The following is a 20,199-nucleotide window of genomic DNA, read 5'->3' on the forward strand; positions in this document are numbered from 1 at the left end:
CCATGAACAGGGTATATTTTTCCATCTTCTAAGATCTTCTTCAATTTCTCTCTTTAGGGTTCTGTAGTTTTCATTGTATAAGTCTTTCACCTGTTTTGTTAGGTTGATTCCTAAGTATTTTATTTTTTTTGAGGATATTGTGAATGGAGTGGTTGTCCTCATTTCCATTTCAGAGGATTTGTCGCTGATATACAGGAATGCCTTTGATTTATGTGTGTTGATTTTATATCCTGCCACTTTGCTGAATTCATTTATTAGCTCTAATAGTTTCTTTGTAGACCCTTTTGGGTCTGCTAGGTATAGAATCATTTCATCTGCAAATAGTGATAATTTAAGTTCTTCTTTTCCTATTTTTATGCCTTTAATTTCTTTCGTCTGTCTAATTGCTCTGGCCAGTGTTTCGAGAACTATGTTGAACAGAAGTGGTGAGAGAGGGCATCCCTGTCTTGTTCCAGATTTTAGAGGGAATACCTTCAATTTTTCTCCATTCAGAATGATGCTAGCCTGAGGCTTAGCATAGATTGCTTTTACAATGTTGAGGTATGTTCCTGTTATCCCTATTTTTTCTAGAGTTTTGAACATAAAGGGATGCTGTACTTTGTCGAATGCTTTCTCCGCATCTATCGAGATGATCATATGGTTCTTATTTTTAAGTCTATTGATGTGGTGAATAACATTTATTGATTTCCGTATATTGAACCAGCCTTGCATCCCAGGGATGAATCCTACTTGATCATGGTGCACAATCTTTTTGACATGTTTTTGTATCCGATTCGCCAGAATTTTATTGAGGATTTTTGCATCTAGGTTCATTAGAGATATTGGTCTGTAGTTTTCTTTCTTTGAAGTGTCTTTGTCTGGTTTAGGCATCAGGGTGATGTTGGCCTCCTAGAATGAATTTGGAAGTTCTCCCTCTTTTTCTATTTCCTGAAATAGCTTGAAAAGTATTGGTATTAGTTCCTCTTCAAAGGTTTTGTAAAACTCTGCTGTATTCCCATCCGGTCCTGGGCTTTTCTTAGTTGGTAGTCTTTTGATGGTTTCTTCTATTTCCTCCACTGATATTGGTCTGTTTAGGTTATCTATATCCTCCTGACTCAATCTGGGCAGATCATATGACTTAAGAAATTTATCGATGCCTTCACTATCTTCTATTTTATTGGAGTATAAGGATTCAAAATAATTTCTGATTATCTTCTGTATTTCTGAAGTGTCTGTTGTGATCTTGCCTTTTTCATCCTGTATGCTAGTAATTTGAGTTCTCTCTCTTCTTCTCTTCGTTGGCATGGCTAAGGGTCTGTCGATCTTATTTATTTTTTCAAAGAACCAACTTTTAGTTTTATCAATTTTTTCAATTGTTTCTTTTGTTTCAATTTCATTAATTTCAGCTCTGATTTTAATTATTTCTTGCCTTCTACTTCTTTTGCTGTTGTTTTGCTCTTCTTTTTCTAGGATTTTGAGATGAAGTATGAGATCATTTATTTATTGGTTTTTTCTTTTTTTAAGGAATGAACTCCAAGCAATGAATTTTCCTCTTAGAACTGCTTTCAGTGTGTCCCATAGATTCTGATATGTTGTGTCTGTGTTTTCATTTATCTCTAAGATTTTTTTAATTTCCTCCTTGATGTCTTCTATAACCCATTGATCATTCAGTAACCTATTGTTCATTCTCCAAGTGATGCATGATTTTTCCTTCCTTCTTTTATCGTTGATTTTCAGTTTCATTCCATTATGATCAGATAAGATGCATGGTATTATCTCTACTCCTTTATATTGTCTTAAGAGTTGCCCTGTGACATAATATATGATCTATTTTTGAGAAGGATCCATGTGCTGCTGAGAAAAAAGTGTAACTGCTTGATGTTGGGTGGTATATTCTATATATGTCAATTAAGTCTAGGTTATTAATTGTGTTATTGAGTTCTATAGTTTCCTTCTTCAACTTTTGTTTGGAAGATCTGTCCAGTGGTGAGAGAGGTGTGTTGAAGTCTCCCATGATTATTGTATGGTGGTCTATTAGACTCTTGAACTTGAGAAGAGTTTGTTTGATGAACATAGCTGCACCATTGTTTGGGGCATATATATTTATGATTGTTATGCCTTGTTGGTGTATGGTTCCCTTGAGCAGTATGTAGTGTCCCTCTTTATCCCTTTTGATTAACTTTGGCTTGAAATATATTTTATTTGATATGAGTATGGACACTCCTGCTTGTTTCCGCAGTCCATATGAGTGATACGATTTTTCCCAACCTTTCACCTTCAGTCTATGTATGTCTTTTCCTATCAAATGTGTCTCCTGTAGGCAGCATATTGTTGGGTCATGTTTTGTGATCCATTCTACTAGCCTGTGTCTCTTAATTGGTGAGTTTAAGCCATTAACATTTAGGGTTATTATTGAGATATGGGTTGTTCTTCCAGCCATATTTGTTTATTTATGTTACTAAACATGGTTTGTTTTCCTCTTTGAGTATTTCCCCCCTTTACTGTCCTACCTCCCACTGTTGCTTTTCAATGTTATTTTCCATTTCCTCTTCCTGTAATGTTTTGCCGAGGATTTTTTGGAAAGATGGTTTTCTAGCTGCAAATTCTTTTAACTTTTGTTTATTGTGGAAGGTTTTAATTTCATCTTCCATCCTGAAGCTTAATTTTGCTGGATACACGATTCTTGGTTGGAACCCATTTTCTTTCAATGTTTGAAATATGTTATTCCAGGATCTTCTAGCTTTCAGAGTCTGTGTTGAGAGATCAGCTGTTATCCTGATTGGTTTACCCCTAAATATAATCTGCTTCCTTCTCTTGTAGCTTTTAAAATTCTCTCCTTATTCTGTATGTTGGACATCTTCATTATAATGAGTCTAGGTGTGGATCTCTTATGATTTTGCACATTCAGTGTCCTGTAGGCTTCTAGGATTTGGGATTCTGTCTCATTCTTCAAGTCTGGGAATTTTTCTCGTATTATTTCATTGAATAGATTGCTCATTCCTTTGGTTTGGACCTCTATACCTTCCTGTATCCCAATGATTCTTAAGTTTGGTCTCTTTATATTATCCCATATTTCTTGGATGTTCTGCTCATGGTTTCTTAACAGTCTTGCTGAGCTGTCTATGTTCTTTTCAAGTTGAAATACTTTGTCTTTATTGTCTGATGTTCTATCTTCTAAGTGTTCTACTTACTCTGCTGGTAGTATTCTCAATTGAGTTTTTAAGTTGGTTTATTGCTTCCTGCATTTCTAGGATTTCTGTTTGTTTGTTTTTTATAACCTCTATCTCCCTGTATAGTTGATCTTTTGCTTCCTGGATTTGTTTATGTAATTCATTGTTGAAGTGATCTTTCATTGTCTGATTTTGCTGTCTAATGTCTTCCTTGAGACTCCAGATCATCTGAAGCATGTATATCCTGAATTCTTTATCTGACATTCCATCTGCTGCAGATATTACCTCTTCTAACGTTGAGTTGACCTGCATTGCTTGTGGTCCTTTCTTTCCTTGTCTCTTCATACTGTTTGCATTTCTTTCTGCATGGTGAAACTGTTGTGTTATTGAATTTTCCCCCTATATATTTGTATTACTCTAGTATAGTTGCAAAGTCTCCCGGGCAGGCGTGGAGGCGGCTCTGCTCCTCCTCCAATTGGGGCAATGTGCCTACCACACCGGCAGGCCGCTGGGCCTGTTCTGCCAGTTGGTAGCAGGTGCGCCTAACTTGCAGGCGCGGGCGGCGGCTCTGCCCCTCTGCGGGCCTCTGGGCCTGTTCTGTCGGTGGTTGCAATTCCGCCTACTTTGCAGGCGGGGGCAGTGACTCTGCCCCTCTGAAGGCCGCCGGGCCTGTTCTGCCCGTGGGTCACAGGTCCGCCTACCTTGCAGGCGCGGGCGGCAGCTCTGCCCTTCCACAGGCCGCCTACCTTGCAGGCACGGGGGGGAGGGGGCGGCTCTGCCCCTCAGCAGGCCGCTGGGCCTGTTCTTCTGGTGGGTCACAGGTCCGCCTACCTTGCAGGTGCGTGGGGCGGCTCTGCCAGTCCACGGGTTGCTGGGCCTGACCTGCCGGTGGGTCACAGGTCCGCCTACCTTGCAGGCACGGGGGCAGCTCTGCCCTTCCGCAGGCCCCTGGGCCTGTTCTGCCGGTGGGTCGCAGGTCCGCCTACCTTGCAGGCTCAGTTGGCGGCTCTGCCCCTCCACTGGCCGCTGGGCCTGTTCTGCCGGTGGTCACAGTTCCACCTACCTTGCAGGCACGGGGGGAGGGGGCAGCTCTGCCCCTCACCAGGCCTCTGGGCCTGTTCTGCCGGTGGTCACAGTTCCGCCTACCTTGCAAGCGCAGGGGGAGGGACGCTTTTAGTTTTTCTTTGTTCAACAAGATGTTTTCCTTTGGTTTGTCATATACGCTCTTTCCAATGTTGAGGCAAATCCCCTCTATCTCTAGTTTCTCTACTGTTTTAAATGTAAATAGGTATTGATCTTTGTCAAGTGATTTTTCTGCATCTATTGAGAAAATTATGTAATTCTTTTCCTTAATTCTATTTATGTGGTGACTTGCATCTAATGGTTTGCCTATGTTGAACCAAACTTGCATCCCTGGGCTGAAACCCATTTTATCATGGTGTACTATATTTTTAATGTGTTTTTATATATGGTTTGCCAATATTTTATTAAGAATTTTTAAAAAATAATTTTTGCATCTGTGTTGATTAAGGATATCAACCTAAAGTTTTCTTTCTTTGATGTGTCTTTGTCTGGTTCTGGCATCAGGGTGATAGTGGCTGATAATTTGGCAGTGTTCCATCCTTTTACATTTCATGGAATAATTTGTGGAGGATTGGTATTAGTTCTCCTTTAAAATCTGGTAGAACTCAGCTGAAAATCTATCTGGTCCTGGGCTTTTCTTTGTTGGAAGGACTTTGATTGCTCTTCAATTTCATTATTTGATATTGATCTGTTTAAATTTTTTATATCCTCATAGTTCAATTTAAGTATATCATGTGTCTCTAGGAATATGTCAATATCTTCAAGGTCTTCTAGCTTATTAGAGTATAAATTTTCAAAATAGTTTCTGATGATCCTCTGGATTTCAGAAGTGTCTATGGTGATATTTCCTTTTTCAACTCTAATTTTTTTATATAAGCCTACTCTCCTTATTTTGGTTAGTGTGGCCAAGGATTTATCAATCTTGCTTATCCTTTTAAAAAACCAACTCTTTGTTTCTTTGATTGATGCTTTGTATTATTTTTATTCTTAATTTCATCTCTGATTTTAACTATTTCCTGTCTTTTATTGATTTTGGTGAACTTGAGACATATTCTAATACAATTCCTGGGTTTCAAAGAAAAGAAAATAATTCTTTGGGCATCAGGGTAAAAAGATGAATTAATTAATAGAGGGGGGAAACCCAATATGTTGTTATTAGGCTTTTCCATAACACTTTATGACAGAAAAGGAAGCAAAATATGTAAGATATTCAGTGGGAGTAAAGTGAAATCCCATGACTTTATATTCAGATTAACTCATCTTTTTTCCATATTTCTTATTGCTGCATTATAATTATACATCATGGTAGGATTTGCTGTTATATAGTCATTCCTGCACATGTTATAACAATATAATTTGTTAATAATGTTTCCCAGTATTTTCCCTTTCTCTCCCTACTTGTCTCCCATGGTCAACAGTTGTTAACTTTTAAGAAATGGAACTCATCATTTTAGTCCCTTCTGGATCTTAGAGTTTTGAGAAATCATAAGAAATTCTGATTGTTTTTCTTCTAAATGTGACCTGATTACTTTCTTTTGAGACTTTTAAAGTTTTAACCTTGTACTATATGCTAGGAATTTTGATTACTGCATATTGTGGAAAGGTTCTTTTTTTTATCTTGTCTATTTGGGGTTCTGAATGCATCCTGTATCTAGAGGTCCAACTCATTTGCAAGGTTTGGGAAATTTTCTGCTATTATTTCCCTGAAGAGGTTATCCATACCATTAGCCTGTTTTTCACAAACCTCTTCAATTCCATTTATTCTTAAATTTTGTCTCTTAATGTCTCAGAGATCTTATATATTTTGATCATGGCTAATTATTTTATTTTCTTTAATTCTGTCTGAATGTTCAAGGCTGGCCACTTTGTCTTCCAGGACTGAGACTCTGTCTTCTGTATGGTCTACTCTATTAGAGAGATTTTTCAGCTGAACATTTTGTTCAATTTAATGGGCTTCCCATTTCCATGATTTATGTTTGATTCTTTTTTAGTATCTCTATCTTCTTATTGAATTTCTCATTCATTTTCTATACTGAATTCTTTATTTTTTTTAAAGAGAGAGTGAGAGGGGGGAGAGAGAGAGAGAGAGAGAGTATTTTTAATATTTATTTTTTAGTTCTCGGCGGACACAACATCTTTGTTGGTATGTGGTGCTGAGGATCGAACCCGGGTCACACGCATGCCAGGCGAGTGCGCTACCACTTGAGCCACATCCCCAGCCCAACTTTATTTAATTATTTTTTCTGTGTTCTCTTGGAATTTATTGATCATTTTGCTAGTCTTTTGAAAACTATTATTTCATCCACTCCAATATCTTTGGAGTCAGTTGTTAGTGAATTATGAACTTTAGGAAGTGTTATGTTGTGTTTTCTTCATGTTCTTTGTTTTCCTGTGCTGGATTTTGTGCATCAGTTGGGATGGATTTCTCTTCCATTGTTATATGCATGACTTTTTTTAGGGTATAGACCTCTCTTGTCAAAGTATTCTGGGATATCAGGATATTGTGAAATTTTCTATATATTTCCAAGGGGTTTTCATAGTATAATTTCCTTGCTAGGTTTGTTTTTGTTTTTGTTTTTGGGGGGGTTGTGATAACCAGTATATTTTCATACAGTTTGTATTGTATCAGAGCTTGAGAATCCTACTTTTCCTGTAGGTCTCACAAGAGTGGGGTCTTTCTTGTAGATTCAGCAATAGTGTTATATAAACAGAGTATGTGGGATATAAACTCTATCATTGCTCTTCACTGAACAACTGTGCATATTCTAAAGGGGTATAGGAGTGAACTAAATTGAGACCCTCTCATAGGTGTGATGTTGACAGTCTCTGTGTTAATTCTGTTTTCACTATTGGAGTAGATGTCCACAATTTTAACCTGTCTGCCCCCCCAGCCCCTTCTAATTGGGACCCGGTCCACTCTGGTGAGTCTTTTGGCTCCAGGACGCAACTCTGGGGCTGTTGCAGCTACATTTTAAACTCTACCCAGTGTTCCACCGTTGGCTTATCAGCAGCCTTGACACTTTATCACCACATCCTGCCTGAGATGTTTGGCTCCCTTGGCTCTCAGGGCACCCACGTCCTTCCGGTTTCCACCTACCTCAAAGGTGCTGCTGTCCTTTGCCAGCTTCTTCTCATCTTCCCTGAGGAGGTTGGACAATCTTGTCCAGTCTCATGGCTTATGACAGAGTCACATTTTCAATCCTGACATATCAGAATCAGAGATCTAACCTAGTGTCAAGTATTACTAATAATTTCAAGATTGTAAGTAATTAAGAGGCACAGGAAAAATATGAAGAAGTCCAGGTCACCAAAGTGGTTCCTCAGATCCTTTTTTGGCATATTAAGATGTGCTCTAGATAAGATTTATACACAAGGACTCTAAGAAATTCATGGAATAATCACTAACATATAATTTCTTAATTATATAAACTGTCTCATCACTCATCATTTAATGAAATGTCTTCATATCATCCCCTGATAATTGCATAATTCATGACACTTTCAAGAGAGTCCTATTTCATAAATCCACAGATTCTAATATATTTACCACATACCGTCTTAGGAATGCCACAGGAAGACCTCTTTCCTAGTAAATGCCATGGTTGGCAGGTTCATTAACGTGTACAAAGAAACTTGGCCAGGCCATCTCTCTTTCTTTCCTGGGACCAGAAAAGTTGAAAACAGAAGAAAGGACTGATAACTTCAAATTGTACCTACAGCCAACTTGACCTTTCTTCTAAACTCCAAACTCATCCATTCAATGAGCTGGCCAACATTTTTACTTACCTATGAAATAGAGGTTGGACTGAACATGAGCATGATGGAAATAATGATTAATGATTCTTTTTCTCCACTCCCTGGAGACACACAGTGTCTCTACACACAAACAGTCATCCCTCCTTCCTCTTCCCTGTTTCCTTAGCCCCCTTCTTCTCAGGGAAAACATTATACTGAACTCCTCTCTCTCTCTCACACCAGCCATCCAATCCATAGGAAAACTCCACCATTTCTACCTTCAAAATATATCCAAAACTCAGTCACTAATCCCACCTCCACTGCCACCTCCCTGGGTCAAGCCACCATCGACTCTTGTGTGAGATGCTCAAAGAAGCCTCTACTGCACCTCTGCTTCCTGTATCCCCTTTGCCCTCTGGAGTCCATTCTGAACAAAACAGTACTCAAGTCACATGTCTCCTAAGCTCAGAGCTGTCCAGTGGCTCTGGTATCTTTCAGAATAACAGTGGAGTTCTTACAACAGCCATCAGGGACCGGACACCCTGGCTCCCCACAAACGCTCTCCTTGGCCCTCTGTTATCTCCCCTTGTTCGCTGTGCCTCAGCCACGGGGCCTCCTAACCATGCAAATCACAGCCTCAGGGCTTTCCTTCTTTGTCTGGTTCCTCTATGGAGCTCATTCCCCAGAGAGCATAGGGCTTGTGCTGTGGTCTCCTCCAGATGTTTGCTTCAATGAATCTTCTTTATAAGGCATTTCTCAGTCACCTCTTTAAAAGTGTGATCCCCATCTTCCCTTGAATCTCTATTACTCTCCTTCACACATCACCTTTGAAAATACTACTAGGTATTTCTTCTCGGGTGTTTATTGCTATGGTTTGTAGGTGAGGACAGAGGTGTTTATCCTCTACATCCACAGTAGTGTTTGGCACATAGTAGGCTGTAAATGCTGCCCAGATTCATTTATAGCTGAGCAAATCAATTTGACTTGATCTGAGTTTGGAGGATAATGAGCTTGCCTAACGTAAAGAGAACATAGTTTAGAAATGTAATGAAGAAGACCTTGAAAACAATACCACGGAGGATGGTTTTACTCAGCAGCTAAAGAAACCAGTAAAGGGAACTGAATAGAGTATGTAGTTGAGAGAACTTTCTAGAGGCACAGGCTTTGGGGGAGCAGCCCAGGCCTCTGGCCCAAGGAGGACCTGTGGGAAGAGCATGAGGTCCGGTGCCCAAGAAGGACGTTGAGGGATAGAAATGACCCAGAGAGGAGAGATCCAGACAGGGAGGGACCCTGAAAGGCACAGGTGCACCCGAGTGGTGGGGAGGGAGGGAGGGCCCCACCCTGGCCCACTCCTCGTGGTCTGCAGAGCCTCACTGCCAGTCAGCATCCTTGGTCTGTCCCGAGTCACTGAGTCACTCCTCAGGGAGTTTCTGTGCGGAGGGACAGGTTCACCCCCTTCTCAGGGCTCCCAAATCGGGGACCTCCAGAGTCTCAGGAAGGGAAAGGGAAAGACAGAAGACAGGACTTTCCAGGCCCACACTGCAGGTCTCCTTCCAGCCAGGTGAGTGAGAGGATCCTCCGGCCTGGGGGGCCTCCCCTGTGCTGGGGAAGGAGAGGTGTTGCAGACCCACTGCCCAGCCAGCCGTGGGAGAAGGAAAGGGACATCTCCAGACCACAGCAAACTCCAGCACACACACAGGCACACTGACCATCGGTGCTTTTCTGATTCATTGGGGTCCCTGTGGCCCCCCTCCCCGCCCCCAACACCCCTTCCCATCCTCCCTTCCAGACCTGGTGCTGCCTGCGGGAGGCTGTGGCTGAGCCTGGGGCTGCCCTGGGCTCCATGCTGTCCTGTTGAGGCTGCTGGGTGGGAGGGGATTGGAAACCATGATGGAGGTGTGAGTGCCAGGCTTGGTCCACTGAGATGGGATTGGGGTAAAGAAAACCTGCTTCACAAGTAAGAATAACAATGAAAGGCCAACGGTGCTCCTTGACTCAGTCCTCTCGTTGAAGCTGAGCATGCTCATGGCTATTACAGGGGTCACCAGCAGTTACAAGGTCAAAGGGAAGAAGCATGAAAAGATATTGCTTTATAAGATTGATGATGATGTATCATAATCATTATAATATGCACATTGATTCTTTAAAATTTATATGAATAAGACTATTTAAATACAATTGGTGGATACCGTCTTATTAAACACCAAACTGGAAAATTTACTGGAGGACTCCTTGCTCTCCCCCATCCCCCCCTGACCCCCACCCATGTTTTTATTTTCTTGTTTTTTTTCTGGAATCATGTCAAGCAGGAAATCCCAGGTTCTATCACCATCAACCTTGGGCTGAAACAATGCCTCCTAGTCCACATGTGTCCACTTTGAAAGCTCATCTTGCCTTGTCCTCTTGCAGTACAACCGGTACCAGCAGTACGGTGCGGAAGAGTGCGTGCTGCAGATGGGGGGCGTGCTGTGCCCCCGCCCTGGCTGTGGAGCCGGGCTCCTGCCCGAAGCAGGCCAGAGGAAGGTCACCTGTGAAGCGGGCAACGGCCTGGGCTGCGGGGTGAGTACTGCCCGCCCCCAGGGGTGTTGGGCACTGTGTTCGATGGCTTTTGCAAATGGTCTACGATGATATGTTTTATTTTCAATTTCTTGTTGAACTGAGATATTTTTGAACTGATATGTAGGAAAATCGGGTTTTAAATTCTCACATAGGACCCCACATAAGAAAATATTTTTATTTTGGGAGGAGTTGTACTGAGATTTTCTGTTTAAATTGCTTATCAAAATGTTTATTCTAAGCCCCGTGAACCGCTGCGCCAGACTTTTCCACTTTTTCCCACCAGGGCTTGTATGATTCAGAGCAGAACTGTCCTCTCTCTCCAGCACTGCCTTGAAGTAGCTGGAGTGAAGGAGGGAAATTCCCCAGGAGGGCTGCCGTAGGACACTGTTGGCCTAAGTGTTTCAAGAAATAAGATGAAGATGAATGTGGAAAACCTGAAATGTTATTGTGTCATAAAATTCACTTTAAATAGAGATGAACAAAGCTAATGATGCCTGTTAGGGAGGAAGAATGAGAAACGTGGAAAATGTTTGTTCCCAAAGGTCAAAGCATGTGACCTGGCTGGCTTTTTGAGTGAGTCTCTGTCTACAAGTTGGCAGTTGAGGGGTCGAGAAGCAAAACTCCAGCCCACAAAGATTCACTAGATTACAGGTTGAATGGCAAATGGGCAACAATCCTGATATTCAATTTCACGCAGGCTGGAAAAGGAAGGAAGCATATGTGCTTAGGAAATGCTGTTGAATTTTGATGGGAAATGTTTCTTTTAAAATTGCAGCTTCATGAGGAGCTTTGTGGAGGAAGGATGGAGGTAGCAGGTGTATATTACCCACACCTAATTTTTGGCTGAGTCCTGTTAAGTCACCTGCACATAATTCAGCATCTGTTGTTCTTAGGAAAGCTCCGGATCCTTTGTGCAATGGGACTCATGAAACCCTGGGCTGAGAAATAGATGCAGCAAGTGGAAGTTGGAAAACAATGAGGGGCCAATGATGCCCAAAGGGAAAGAGAGCCTCTGAGTTAAGGGTAATAATTGCATCAGGATGAACTCAACTCACCTTTGCCACCCTGGGGAATATGGAAATCAAGCCAGTTCTGCGGCCTCTGTGGTCGTCAGCTTCGGTGTCATCTTCACAGATCTTGTGTGGCCAAGGCAGGCTGCCAGATTCAGGGATCAGCATGTGAGTGAAAGTTTTCTTTTAAAGAGTCACAGTTGTTTGTACAAAGGGCTAAATTGTGTGCTTCTGCCTATGACCTGCCTACTGTAGTCCCACTGGGTTTTAAGATTTTAACTTTCCTGATGAGGTGGACAGTTTCTTTGGTCCATCTTCTGCCTGCACTTATTCAATTTTACTATGAAAAGTCTAAGAATTTTATGTAATTTACAGATTTGAAGACCTTATCTTCCTTTTTCTACATAATACATTGAAAATAACATGTATTTAAGCTTCAAATCATGAAAACTCCATTAGGAGTGAATCGAATGGCTTCAGTGCCTTTGAATTAAGAAAGTTTATGGACAAACTTTGCCTAAAGGAAGATGGCTCTGCTCAGGATGTTCCTCTGGGCTTTGGAAATTCTAGGTGGTGAGTCTATTTTGGTCTGTTTTGTTGTTTGAGGAGGTATCCTTGTTGATTTGTGTATTAGTTGATGAGTGCCACGTAACAAATGGCCCAAATTATAACAACCTGATATAACAAGCATTTATCACCTCACAGACTTCCTGAGGGTCAGGAATCACCTGTGGGGGGCTCCCATAGGTTGGCCATTAAGGTGGGCACAGCTTTCTGCTGGCTTGACTGAGGCTGGGAGACCCACTGCCAGGATGAGTCATCATATGACTATTGGCAAAAAGACCTCAGTTCCTCGTTGGCTGTGGTCAGAGGCCACAGTTTCATCAGGTGGCCTCATCACAATGGTGACAGCTAACTTCCCCTGGAGCAAGGGATACAAAAGAGGGTGCCACGGTGCCCTCCTCTCCAGAGTTGCACACCTTCCCTTTCACTTTATGCTACTCCCAGGAAGCAAGGTACCATGACCAGCCCACCCTCAAAGGGCAGGAATCGGGCTCCCTCTTCAAGGGCCTGAAGAACTCACTAGCATATTCTAAACCACCACCAGCTGGCAATCTGAAAACACTGAATTTAAAAATCAGCAAATGGTTTTGCAATGAGTACGTTTGCTTCCTACCTTCGTCTCCCTCCAGCCTGCGCCGTCCAGGATGCTATCCATTCCCACAGCTGTGGCTTCTCAGCAGAGACAAACTGACCTCACCTCTGCCTTCTCCCTTCAAATCCCTACTTTCACAAAAGGATGTTAACCCAACTTAAAGCTAAAGAAATTCTGTAGCATCTAAACGGGAAGTGGAATTGATGCCTTAAATCCTGGCCCCAGCAAATACTAGTGGTCTTCATCTTTCTGCCACAGTTTCCTCATTTCTAAAATAGGCTTCACAATGTTAACCCTGTATAGGATTATTGTGAATACTAAATGAGGTAATAGGTATAAAATACATAGAACAGTGTCCAGTACAGAATAAGGACAGATACGTTTAATAATTAATCAAAGATTGAATCAATATTTATTGCTTACGATAGTAAAATTGCTTAAAATTTTCCAAATAGTAGAATCAACCCCTGGACCAAGCCAGATTTTCAGCAGATAATTACACACTTACATCTCTTTTAGCCATTCTAAGAATTACTTTTCCTAAATACTGCTTTGCAATGATGTTATTTGTTCATGTTAAGGTGGTTACGTGGGAAATTTGATGATGTACCTGGTTCAAGACATCTCAATAAGCTTTGCTGGAGGAACAGTGGCGAGTTTTCCAAGTCTGATCTGAATATCAGGGGCACTCGTGCCTGTCCTGAGGAAAGCTGTCCTTACGTACATTGCTAATCGAGCACCTGACAGTGTTTCCCTCTGGAAGCTGATGACTAGAAAGCCCATATCTACATTTGTGTGCTGCCTGGTACGTCTGTAGCCAATGGATTTTGAAGTTACTCAATGGATTTTGAAGTTCATTTCCTGGCTTTCCTTTCTTTTATTTCTCTTTGACTTTCCTAATTAAAAATGGGCTGCCCCAGGAGCAGCCAGGGCCTTGTCCTCTGTGGCCTTCCAGGAAACGTCATTGGCAGGGAAGCTGCAGGAGAACCCTGCGGTCTTGGGTGGGGGAAAGCCCTGGATAGCATTAATCCCAGTGCTTCTCGGGCACCCTTGGTAGGTTTATGGAAAAGTATCTTTGAATCCATCTGTACTTAGTTTTTTCCTCAACTGTCGACAGAAACTGAAAGTACAACTCTTATTATGTGGGTATGCAAGACATCTTTCATGTTACAAAAAGGTTCTCACATGTAAAAAGGTCAAAACCAAATTCCCTGACATTCATAACTTGAAAATGAAGTCTTGGGATGGGTTGTGATGGGCCCTCAGCCACGGTTTCAGAGCTGAGACAGCCCTGCTTGCGCTCCAGGGCCCCAGGGTTCTCACCTAGGCATTTAACTACCCCGTGGGCCTGCGTGCCCCTCGGTGCACTCGGGTCTGTTGATGTAGTTTCCATCCAAAGAAACAGATTCCAGTGTCTGGATTGGCTCTGGGCTTCTTTAGATGCTAGCTTTAGCCTCTAGGATGTTCTTGTTCAAATATGCAGTAATGTCGATTGCAAAAGGAGATTCCCGGCACCGTGCTCCGCGCTCTCACCAGGCTCACGTGTTGCTGGGGAGCTGTGCACATTGCCTAGTACACAAAGACAGGGTGTCCACGCAAAGTGTACTCCAGTCCCACGGGAAAAGTCCTGACGTGTGTGCTGGCCACCACACGCTTAGCACCACTATAGAGGGTTATTTGAGAGAAAGTACCAACTCCTAGAATTCAAGTTGAAGTGTTAGCCTGTTTTGGTGGCTTCATATGCCTATCCTGACTCTAAATTCTTGTTCTCAGTAAGTTCATATAGTTGGGATTCAATATTCATTGAATGAATGAATGAATGAGCAAGTGAGTCATAACAAGGTAGAAATAATAGAAATACATTATCACTCTTATTTTCCAGTATTAAACATCACTCACCCCAGGAGAGGATTGCATACTTTGCCTCAACAAAGATCTCTTCAGAAAAATAATCAAAGTATTTTCACATGCTTTTATGTAGTGTTTAGGACACATGGTACATAATTTAGAACACCAATGTGTTCAGAGATCCACGAATCAGAAAGTACTACAAAAATTAGGAGTTCATAGCCTGCCAAATAAAGAGTTTTGCACTTTCTGACATAAATGTCTTGCTCTTGGAAGCACTAAGATTTTAATTTTGACTCAGCACAGAATATTTTTATGCTGATAGAATTCAACAAAGAATATATTTGGGGATCAAATAATCTGACCTCATTCTCTGCTAACCCTTGATCATATTTTTACTATTGCTCATAAAAACATTAATTGATTTCCAGAGGAATTCATTTATTCATTATCCTTTCTTCTGGCCTGATTGCTCGTTATCAGGACTGTTTCACTAACTTTTATGACTGCAGTGTGAGCTGTTGTCGTGTTCAATCCTGGAAAACAAGGAGAATCTGGGATACATCGTACTCACCGACCTGGAATGCTTGTGCATTCTCTGTAAATAAAATATCCCTGTCTTATTTGCTGTTATCTTAGACTATTATATGTCTGGGAGATAAGTTTTTAAGTCATACTTGAAGTTGAAGGAATGGTATTCTATTTTAAACGACAAATCCAGGGACAAGATTAATAACAACAACAAAAACAGTGAAAACAGGAGAACTTTAGACATTGTATTACTAAGGTAAGAAAATCACAGAGAATCTCTTCAGCCATCTGAAGTCACTCCTTCCTTTGACAAATGGTATCTCCTGCAGCTCAGAGACAGGCCTATCCAAGGCACTAGCCTCTGGCCCCTTACCACCCAGCCATTCTGAGTCCTCGTCACCAAATGGGTCTCCTTGCATTGCTTTCCTTAAAGAGGGTCCCAAAGAGTGCATAAGCTGAAGGCATGAAGGCCCTTGAGAGAGACCTTCTTGTGGAAAATGGGCTACTTTGTGATGAGAAATCTGTGTACATTTTTGTTGAAAATGATGAGTTTTGAATTACTTATAAAATAGCATTAATATATTGCTGAAGGTTTTAGTCGAATGAGAGTCTGAACCTCATTTTCAGCCTGCGTGTAAGAAAGGAGTCCGTGAAGAAAATGGTGATTATCTAGCCTTTTACTCAAAGCTCCAGTTAATCAGTGAGCTAAAAACCTATGTTAAAAATAGAGGACCCTTTATTCAGTACTTAAAGCTCAGAAATAGAAAGCAAAATGATGGTCAATATTTAATAATAAAAGAAAAAAGAAAAATGGTTATTTTTCTTATTCTTTAAGAAGATTGAAATTTATTTTTATAAAAATGCTAACTTAATTAAATTATTCTAAAATGTTTTGTAAACTACATGGGCTCTTTCTTTTTTTAAAGACTAAGGATTAAAATCTAGACTCCAAGTGGATGTGGATTAAACCAGGAAGTTTTTCAGGAGAGCAGCAGGACAGGTATTCCTCAGGGTGACTGAATGCGCACAGGAGCCTGAAGCTCTAGCCTTGTGTACCTGGCTTACTGCAGCCACCTGGACCCAACAGCATGTTGAGAGTGGAATCATATCTTGTTGACACATTATTTCTTAATATACAAAGTGTTCTTTATCCAAAATCGTTTTTAAAGAAAGTTAATGTTATGAAATGTCAAAAATATGCATTCCATGTTTACTTGACATGTGTCCAAAAATCTAATTTAAACTCCAAGATTGGCTCATTTGCAGATTGGAAATAAGTCTCGCTAGACTTTCTGCCTGTGAGACAGCTTGAAGTGCAAAGATAGAAAGCTTTGCAGGGTATTTATTTTAATTAAAGAAACCGTTCACAAATGTGCAAGCAAGCTCTGCTTACCAGTCCTCTGGAAAGTATCTATTAATTGGCAAATGTTCCTAGAAAGAAAAGCATTCTCCAGTGGAAGTGAATACTTTCTAATCTATCACAGGTGATTGGCCATTCTCCCGATCTCTACCAGCTTGGGTTGAGATAAAGGGAAGTATGAAATAATTTAATTATTTTAAAATATTGAAATCCATCTCTTTAATGTGTTAGAAAATCAATTTTGTTGCAGATTAACTAAAGACCCTTCTTTGAACAGTCTAGAATGTACACTTGTTCTGCAGAAGCCAGAGCTTGTGTGCATTTACTTTGGTCCTGCTCTGACCTTGTGGAGATCTATGCTCCCAACATGGCAGCCTCTGACCACATGTGGCCATTTACATTAAAGTGAAAAAATTCATGTCCCCAGTCTTAGGAGTCACGTTTGCAGTGCTCAGTGGCCTCAGATGGCAAGCAGTTACTGTACTGTATCATTGCAAAAAGTTCTGTTGAACATTGCCAGACTGGGGAAAGATTTGGACATCCATCCAAGGAGTAGCAGTCACAAACTCAAAGCTTCTTGTGTCTCCAACATAGGCACTTTGAGTTCTTTGGTGGTAATTAATAAGAACGTTTCCAGAATTAAAAGCAGTTTTCTTGAGCTACAAATGTAGAATAGACTTCTGCAAAGTGAGGATCATGCAAAACAGGTTCCAAGCAACGTTACTAGGAGCAGGGCTGATGTGGGGAGTATCAACCAAGACTAAGCCTGGTAGAGAAGAAAAAAGAATCACAGCATTTGGGGATCATGAGGATTCTTTCCTAGGAAGCACAGTTCAAGCAGTTCTATGGAACGGTGGCTCCGTCTTCTGTCTGTCAGGGATTATGATTGGTGCAGGCAAGAGTTAAAATGCCTTGGGAATGTGGGGGTTGGGTATGGCCTCTTTCTCTGTACATTTTGGGGGTGGTGTTGCACAACCCATCAGCAGTTAAATGTGTTAGCCCTTAATGTGTCAGGAAACTACATTGTGGCCCAGTTCAGAAGTTCAGCTAGGAGGACATGCCTGAGTCCTGATCCAACAGTGGCATCCCAGCTCTGTTTTGGTTGCCCCAGAACCAGTGATGCTCCATTTTTATTTTCTTTCTCAACAGAAGGCAGAGATGGGGCAGAAATCCATGATCACACAGCTGGGAGGCCTGAGTTAAACTGGATTCCATGAATTCATTTTTTGTAGGACTTAAGACTTTGGATATGCAGACATGCGTTTTTCTTAAACTAGCCAACTGCATAGACAATAACTGCCTTTTGTGTGGCACATTTTGTGAGACAGGTGTCTCCTGAAACAACTTGTGATTCAAATCACTCTCCATGTTTTTTTAATGCACAGTGCTAAGTAGCACACCACAAGGCATAATGAGCCAGCCAAAGCTAAACATCAGAACCATTAGGCCCACAGTGTTTCCCTCTTTGTAGAGAACTAATAAATGATTTTTTAATTGCATGCTGTGTTTGTCTCAAAAGTATTTTTGAGGCTAGGTTTTTATAGTAAAATCTTTTCATTTTCTAAAACTGCTATTGACATATTTTTATGGGTTTAAGATCAATTAGAGAAGATGGGAGAGAATTTTATGAGTGTGTGGTTAGTAACTCATTTTCAAAGGGTCCCTATTAAATGAATATGAAAGATTTTATAAAATTTCATAGAATACGTTATATTATAGGCCATAAAATATTTTCTCATGGTGGGTGTCAATCTCATGTTAACTGCATAGAACATTATGGAAATAACAAAGAGTCGTGCCATTCAGATTTTGTTTTCTGCGTTTGAGGAAATCACTGCAGCACATTGACAAGAACAATCACAAAGACGCACCGTGAGCCCAGCCCAGCTGGAACTGACCCAGAGCCTCCCCCAGGGTGGCAGGTCTGAGTCCCCACGCCATGCGACACTGAATGGCGGGCTCTCTTCCCCTTTCCAGCTGCGGGCACGGAGGCAGTCGCACTCTGCCTCACTGCTCTCGCTCCCTCTCCACCCCACTCTCCTCAGTCTTCCATCCTGTGTGGGTTCCCTCTCTGACTTCCCCCAGGCCCCCTTTCTCTCCTGGTCCCCACCCCCAGAGGGGCTGCAGCTTCCCTAAGACACGGCCTTCGCGGTTCACTCCGTGCGTGGGTTTTCTAGTTTTCCCTTCCTACCTCAGAAAATGGCTCGCGGGTCGGGCTCTGTGGGTTCCAGCCCATTGTCGTGCTCTCTGGTCCTCACCCCCATTTCCATGGTGTTACGTGCCCAGGATCACGGGGACGGCCACCAGACAGGGTCCTCTGTCCTCTCACTTCCTCCTCTTTATTCTTTACTCAGGCAAACAAGATTTTCCATTTTAAGGTTTAGGTGCACAAGTTGGTGGCACTAAGCGCATCCTCCGTGTTGTGCAGCGGTTGTCATTGTCCGTTGCGAGGTTTTCATCCCCCAAGCAGAAGCTCTGCACTCATTCACAATGACTGACTCCCTCCCCACCACCAGGCCCGGGCAACCTCTCATCTCCTTTCCATGTGTTGACTTTGCCTGTTCTAGAGCCTTCCTTTAAGTGGATTCATATTTGCTTATCGTGTCTGTTTCACTCAGCATCAACTTTTCAAGGTTCATTCATGTTGTCACACATGTCAGACTTTCCTTCCTTTGTGTAACCCAATAATATCCCCCCACACACACACACACACTGCTTTATATCATGTTCCTCCATTTCCTTTTACAATTTATTAAACTGGATTAGTCTTTCTGAACCCTAGATCAAAAAGTCAAAAGTCGGGCAGGGCCAGGCATGGTGGCACATGCCTGTGATCCCTGTGGCTCCGGAAGCTGAGAGAAGATTGATGGCAAGTTCAAGTCCAGCCTCAACAACTTGGCAAGGCCATGGGCTACTTATTGAGATTCTGTCTCAAAATAAAAAATAAAAAGGGCTTGGGTTTTAGTCCAGTGGTTAACATTAATCCCTAATGCCAAAAACAGGAGGGGCAGGCAGGATCTCAGACTTTTAGACACTCATTAAATGTCTTACTGTCACTTTATAATAAAACACAGTCCACAGTCTCTCAATTCTTTAAAAACACCTCACCTCTAATTAAAAATCAAAAACAAAAAAAAATCTTGGTTTAACATTAAATCCTCTAGCCCTGCCCTAAGGCCCAGGACTTGGAACACACTCACGTGCATTTGGTGTGGAGCCCCAGACGGGATGACATCACTGCTTGCTGGCTCTGGGGTTCAGCCCATCCCATCTGAAGCACTGACTGTTCACCTTCAGGTCCTGCTTCAACAGCACAGTTGTTCCCTTTGTCCCCAAAGACCTGGAAAGCCTCTGCTTTGTTTATGTCCAGATCTGGGTTTTTTAATTTCTGTGCTAAAAATTAGTTTGCCTTAAATATAAATGGATATTCTTTGTAGCACTATTTTATACTAGATGAAATTTGGAAGCAATCATGTTTTTATTAATATTATAATACATTAGTTTTTGACAGACCTATATAGTAAAATACAACACCTTGTCACAAAGAACTAGGTCAGTCTATGTCCTGGTGAAGAAAAATTTTCATATAGAGAACTAAGTGAAAAGAGCAAGAAAAAATAAGATCAGTGCTTATAAAATCATAAAATATTTTCTGGAAAGTACTAAAGAAACTTTAGTACTTTGGGTGGAGGAATAAGGATATGGGAGAGAGTTTATGCTTCTCAGTTTGTAACCTTCTGTAATGATCCAGGTCTCTGGAATGTCAAT

General features: G+C 41.6%; 1 protein-coding gene across 1 annotated transcript in view; it reads left to right on the forward strand.

The window, feature by feature from the left end:
* Nucleotides 1-20,199, forward strand: part of Prkn (parkin RBR E3 ubiquitin protein ligase) — a 1,241,962-nt gene that overhangs the window by 1,062,024 nt on the left and 159,739 nt on the right. Inside the window, exon 9 of the mRNA XM_026393149.2 lies at nt 10,377-10,526. Within this exon, the coding sequence (XP_026248934.2) occupies nt 10,377-10,526 (150 nt within the window). The remainder of the gene's footprint in view (nt 1-10,376; nt 10,527-20,199) is intronic.

This window comes from Urocitellus parryii, chromosome 8, assembly GCF_045843805.1.
Source record: "Urocitellus parryii isolate mUroPar1 chromosome 8, mUroPar1.hap1, whole genome shotgun sequence".
Classification (NCBI taxonomy): domain Eukaryota; kingdom Metazoa; phylum Chordata; class Mammalia; order Rodentia; family Sciuridae; genus Urocitellus; species Urocitellus parryii.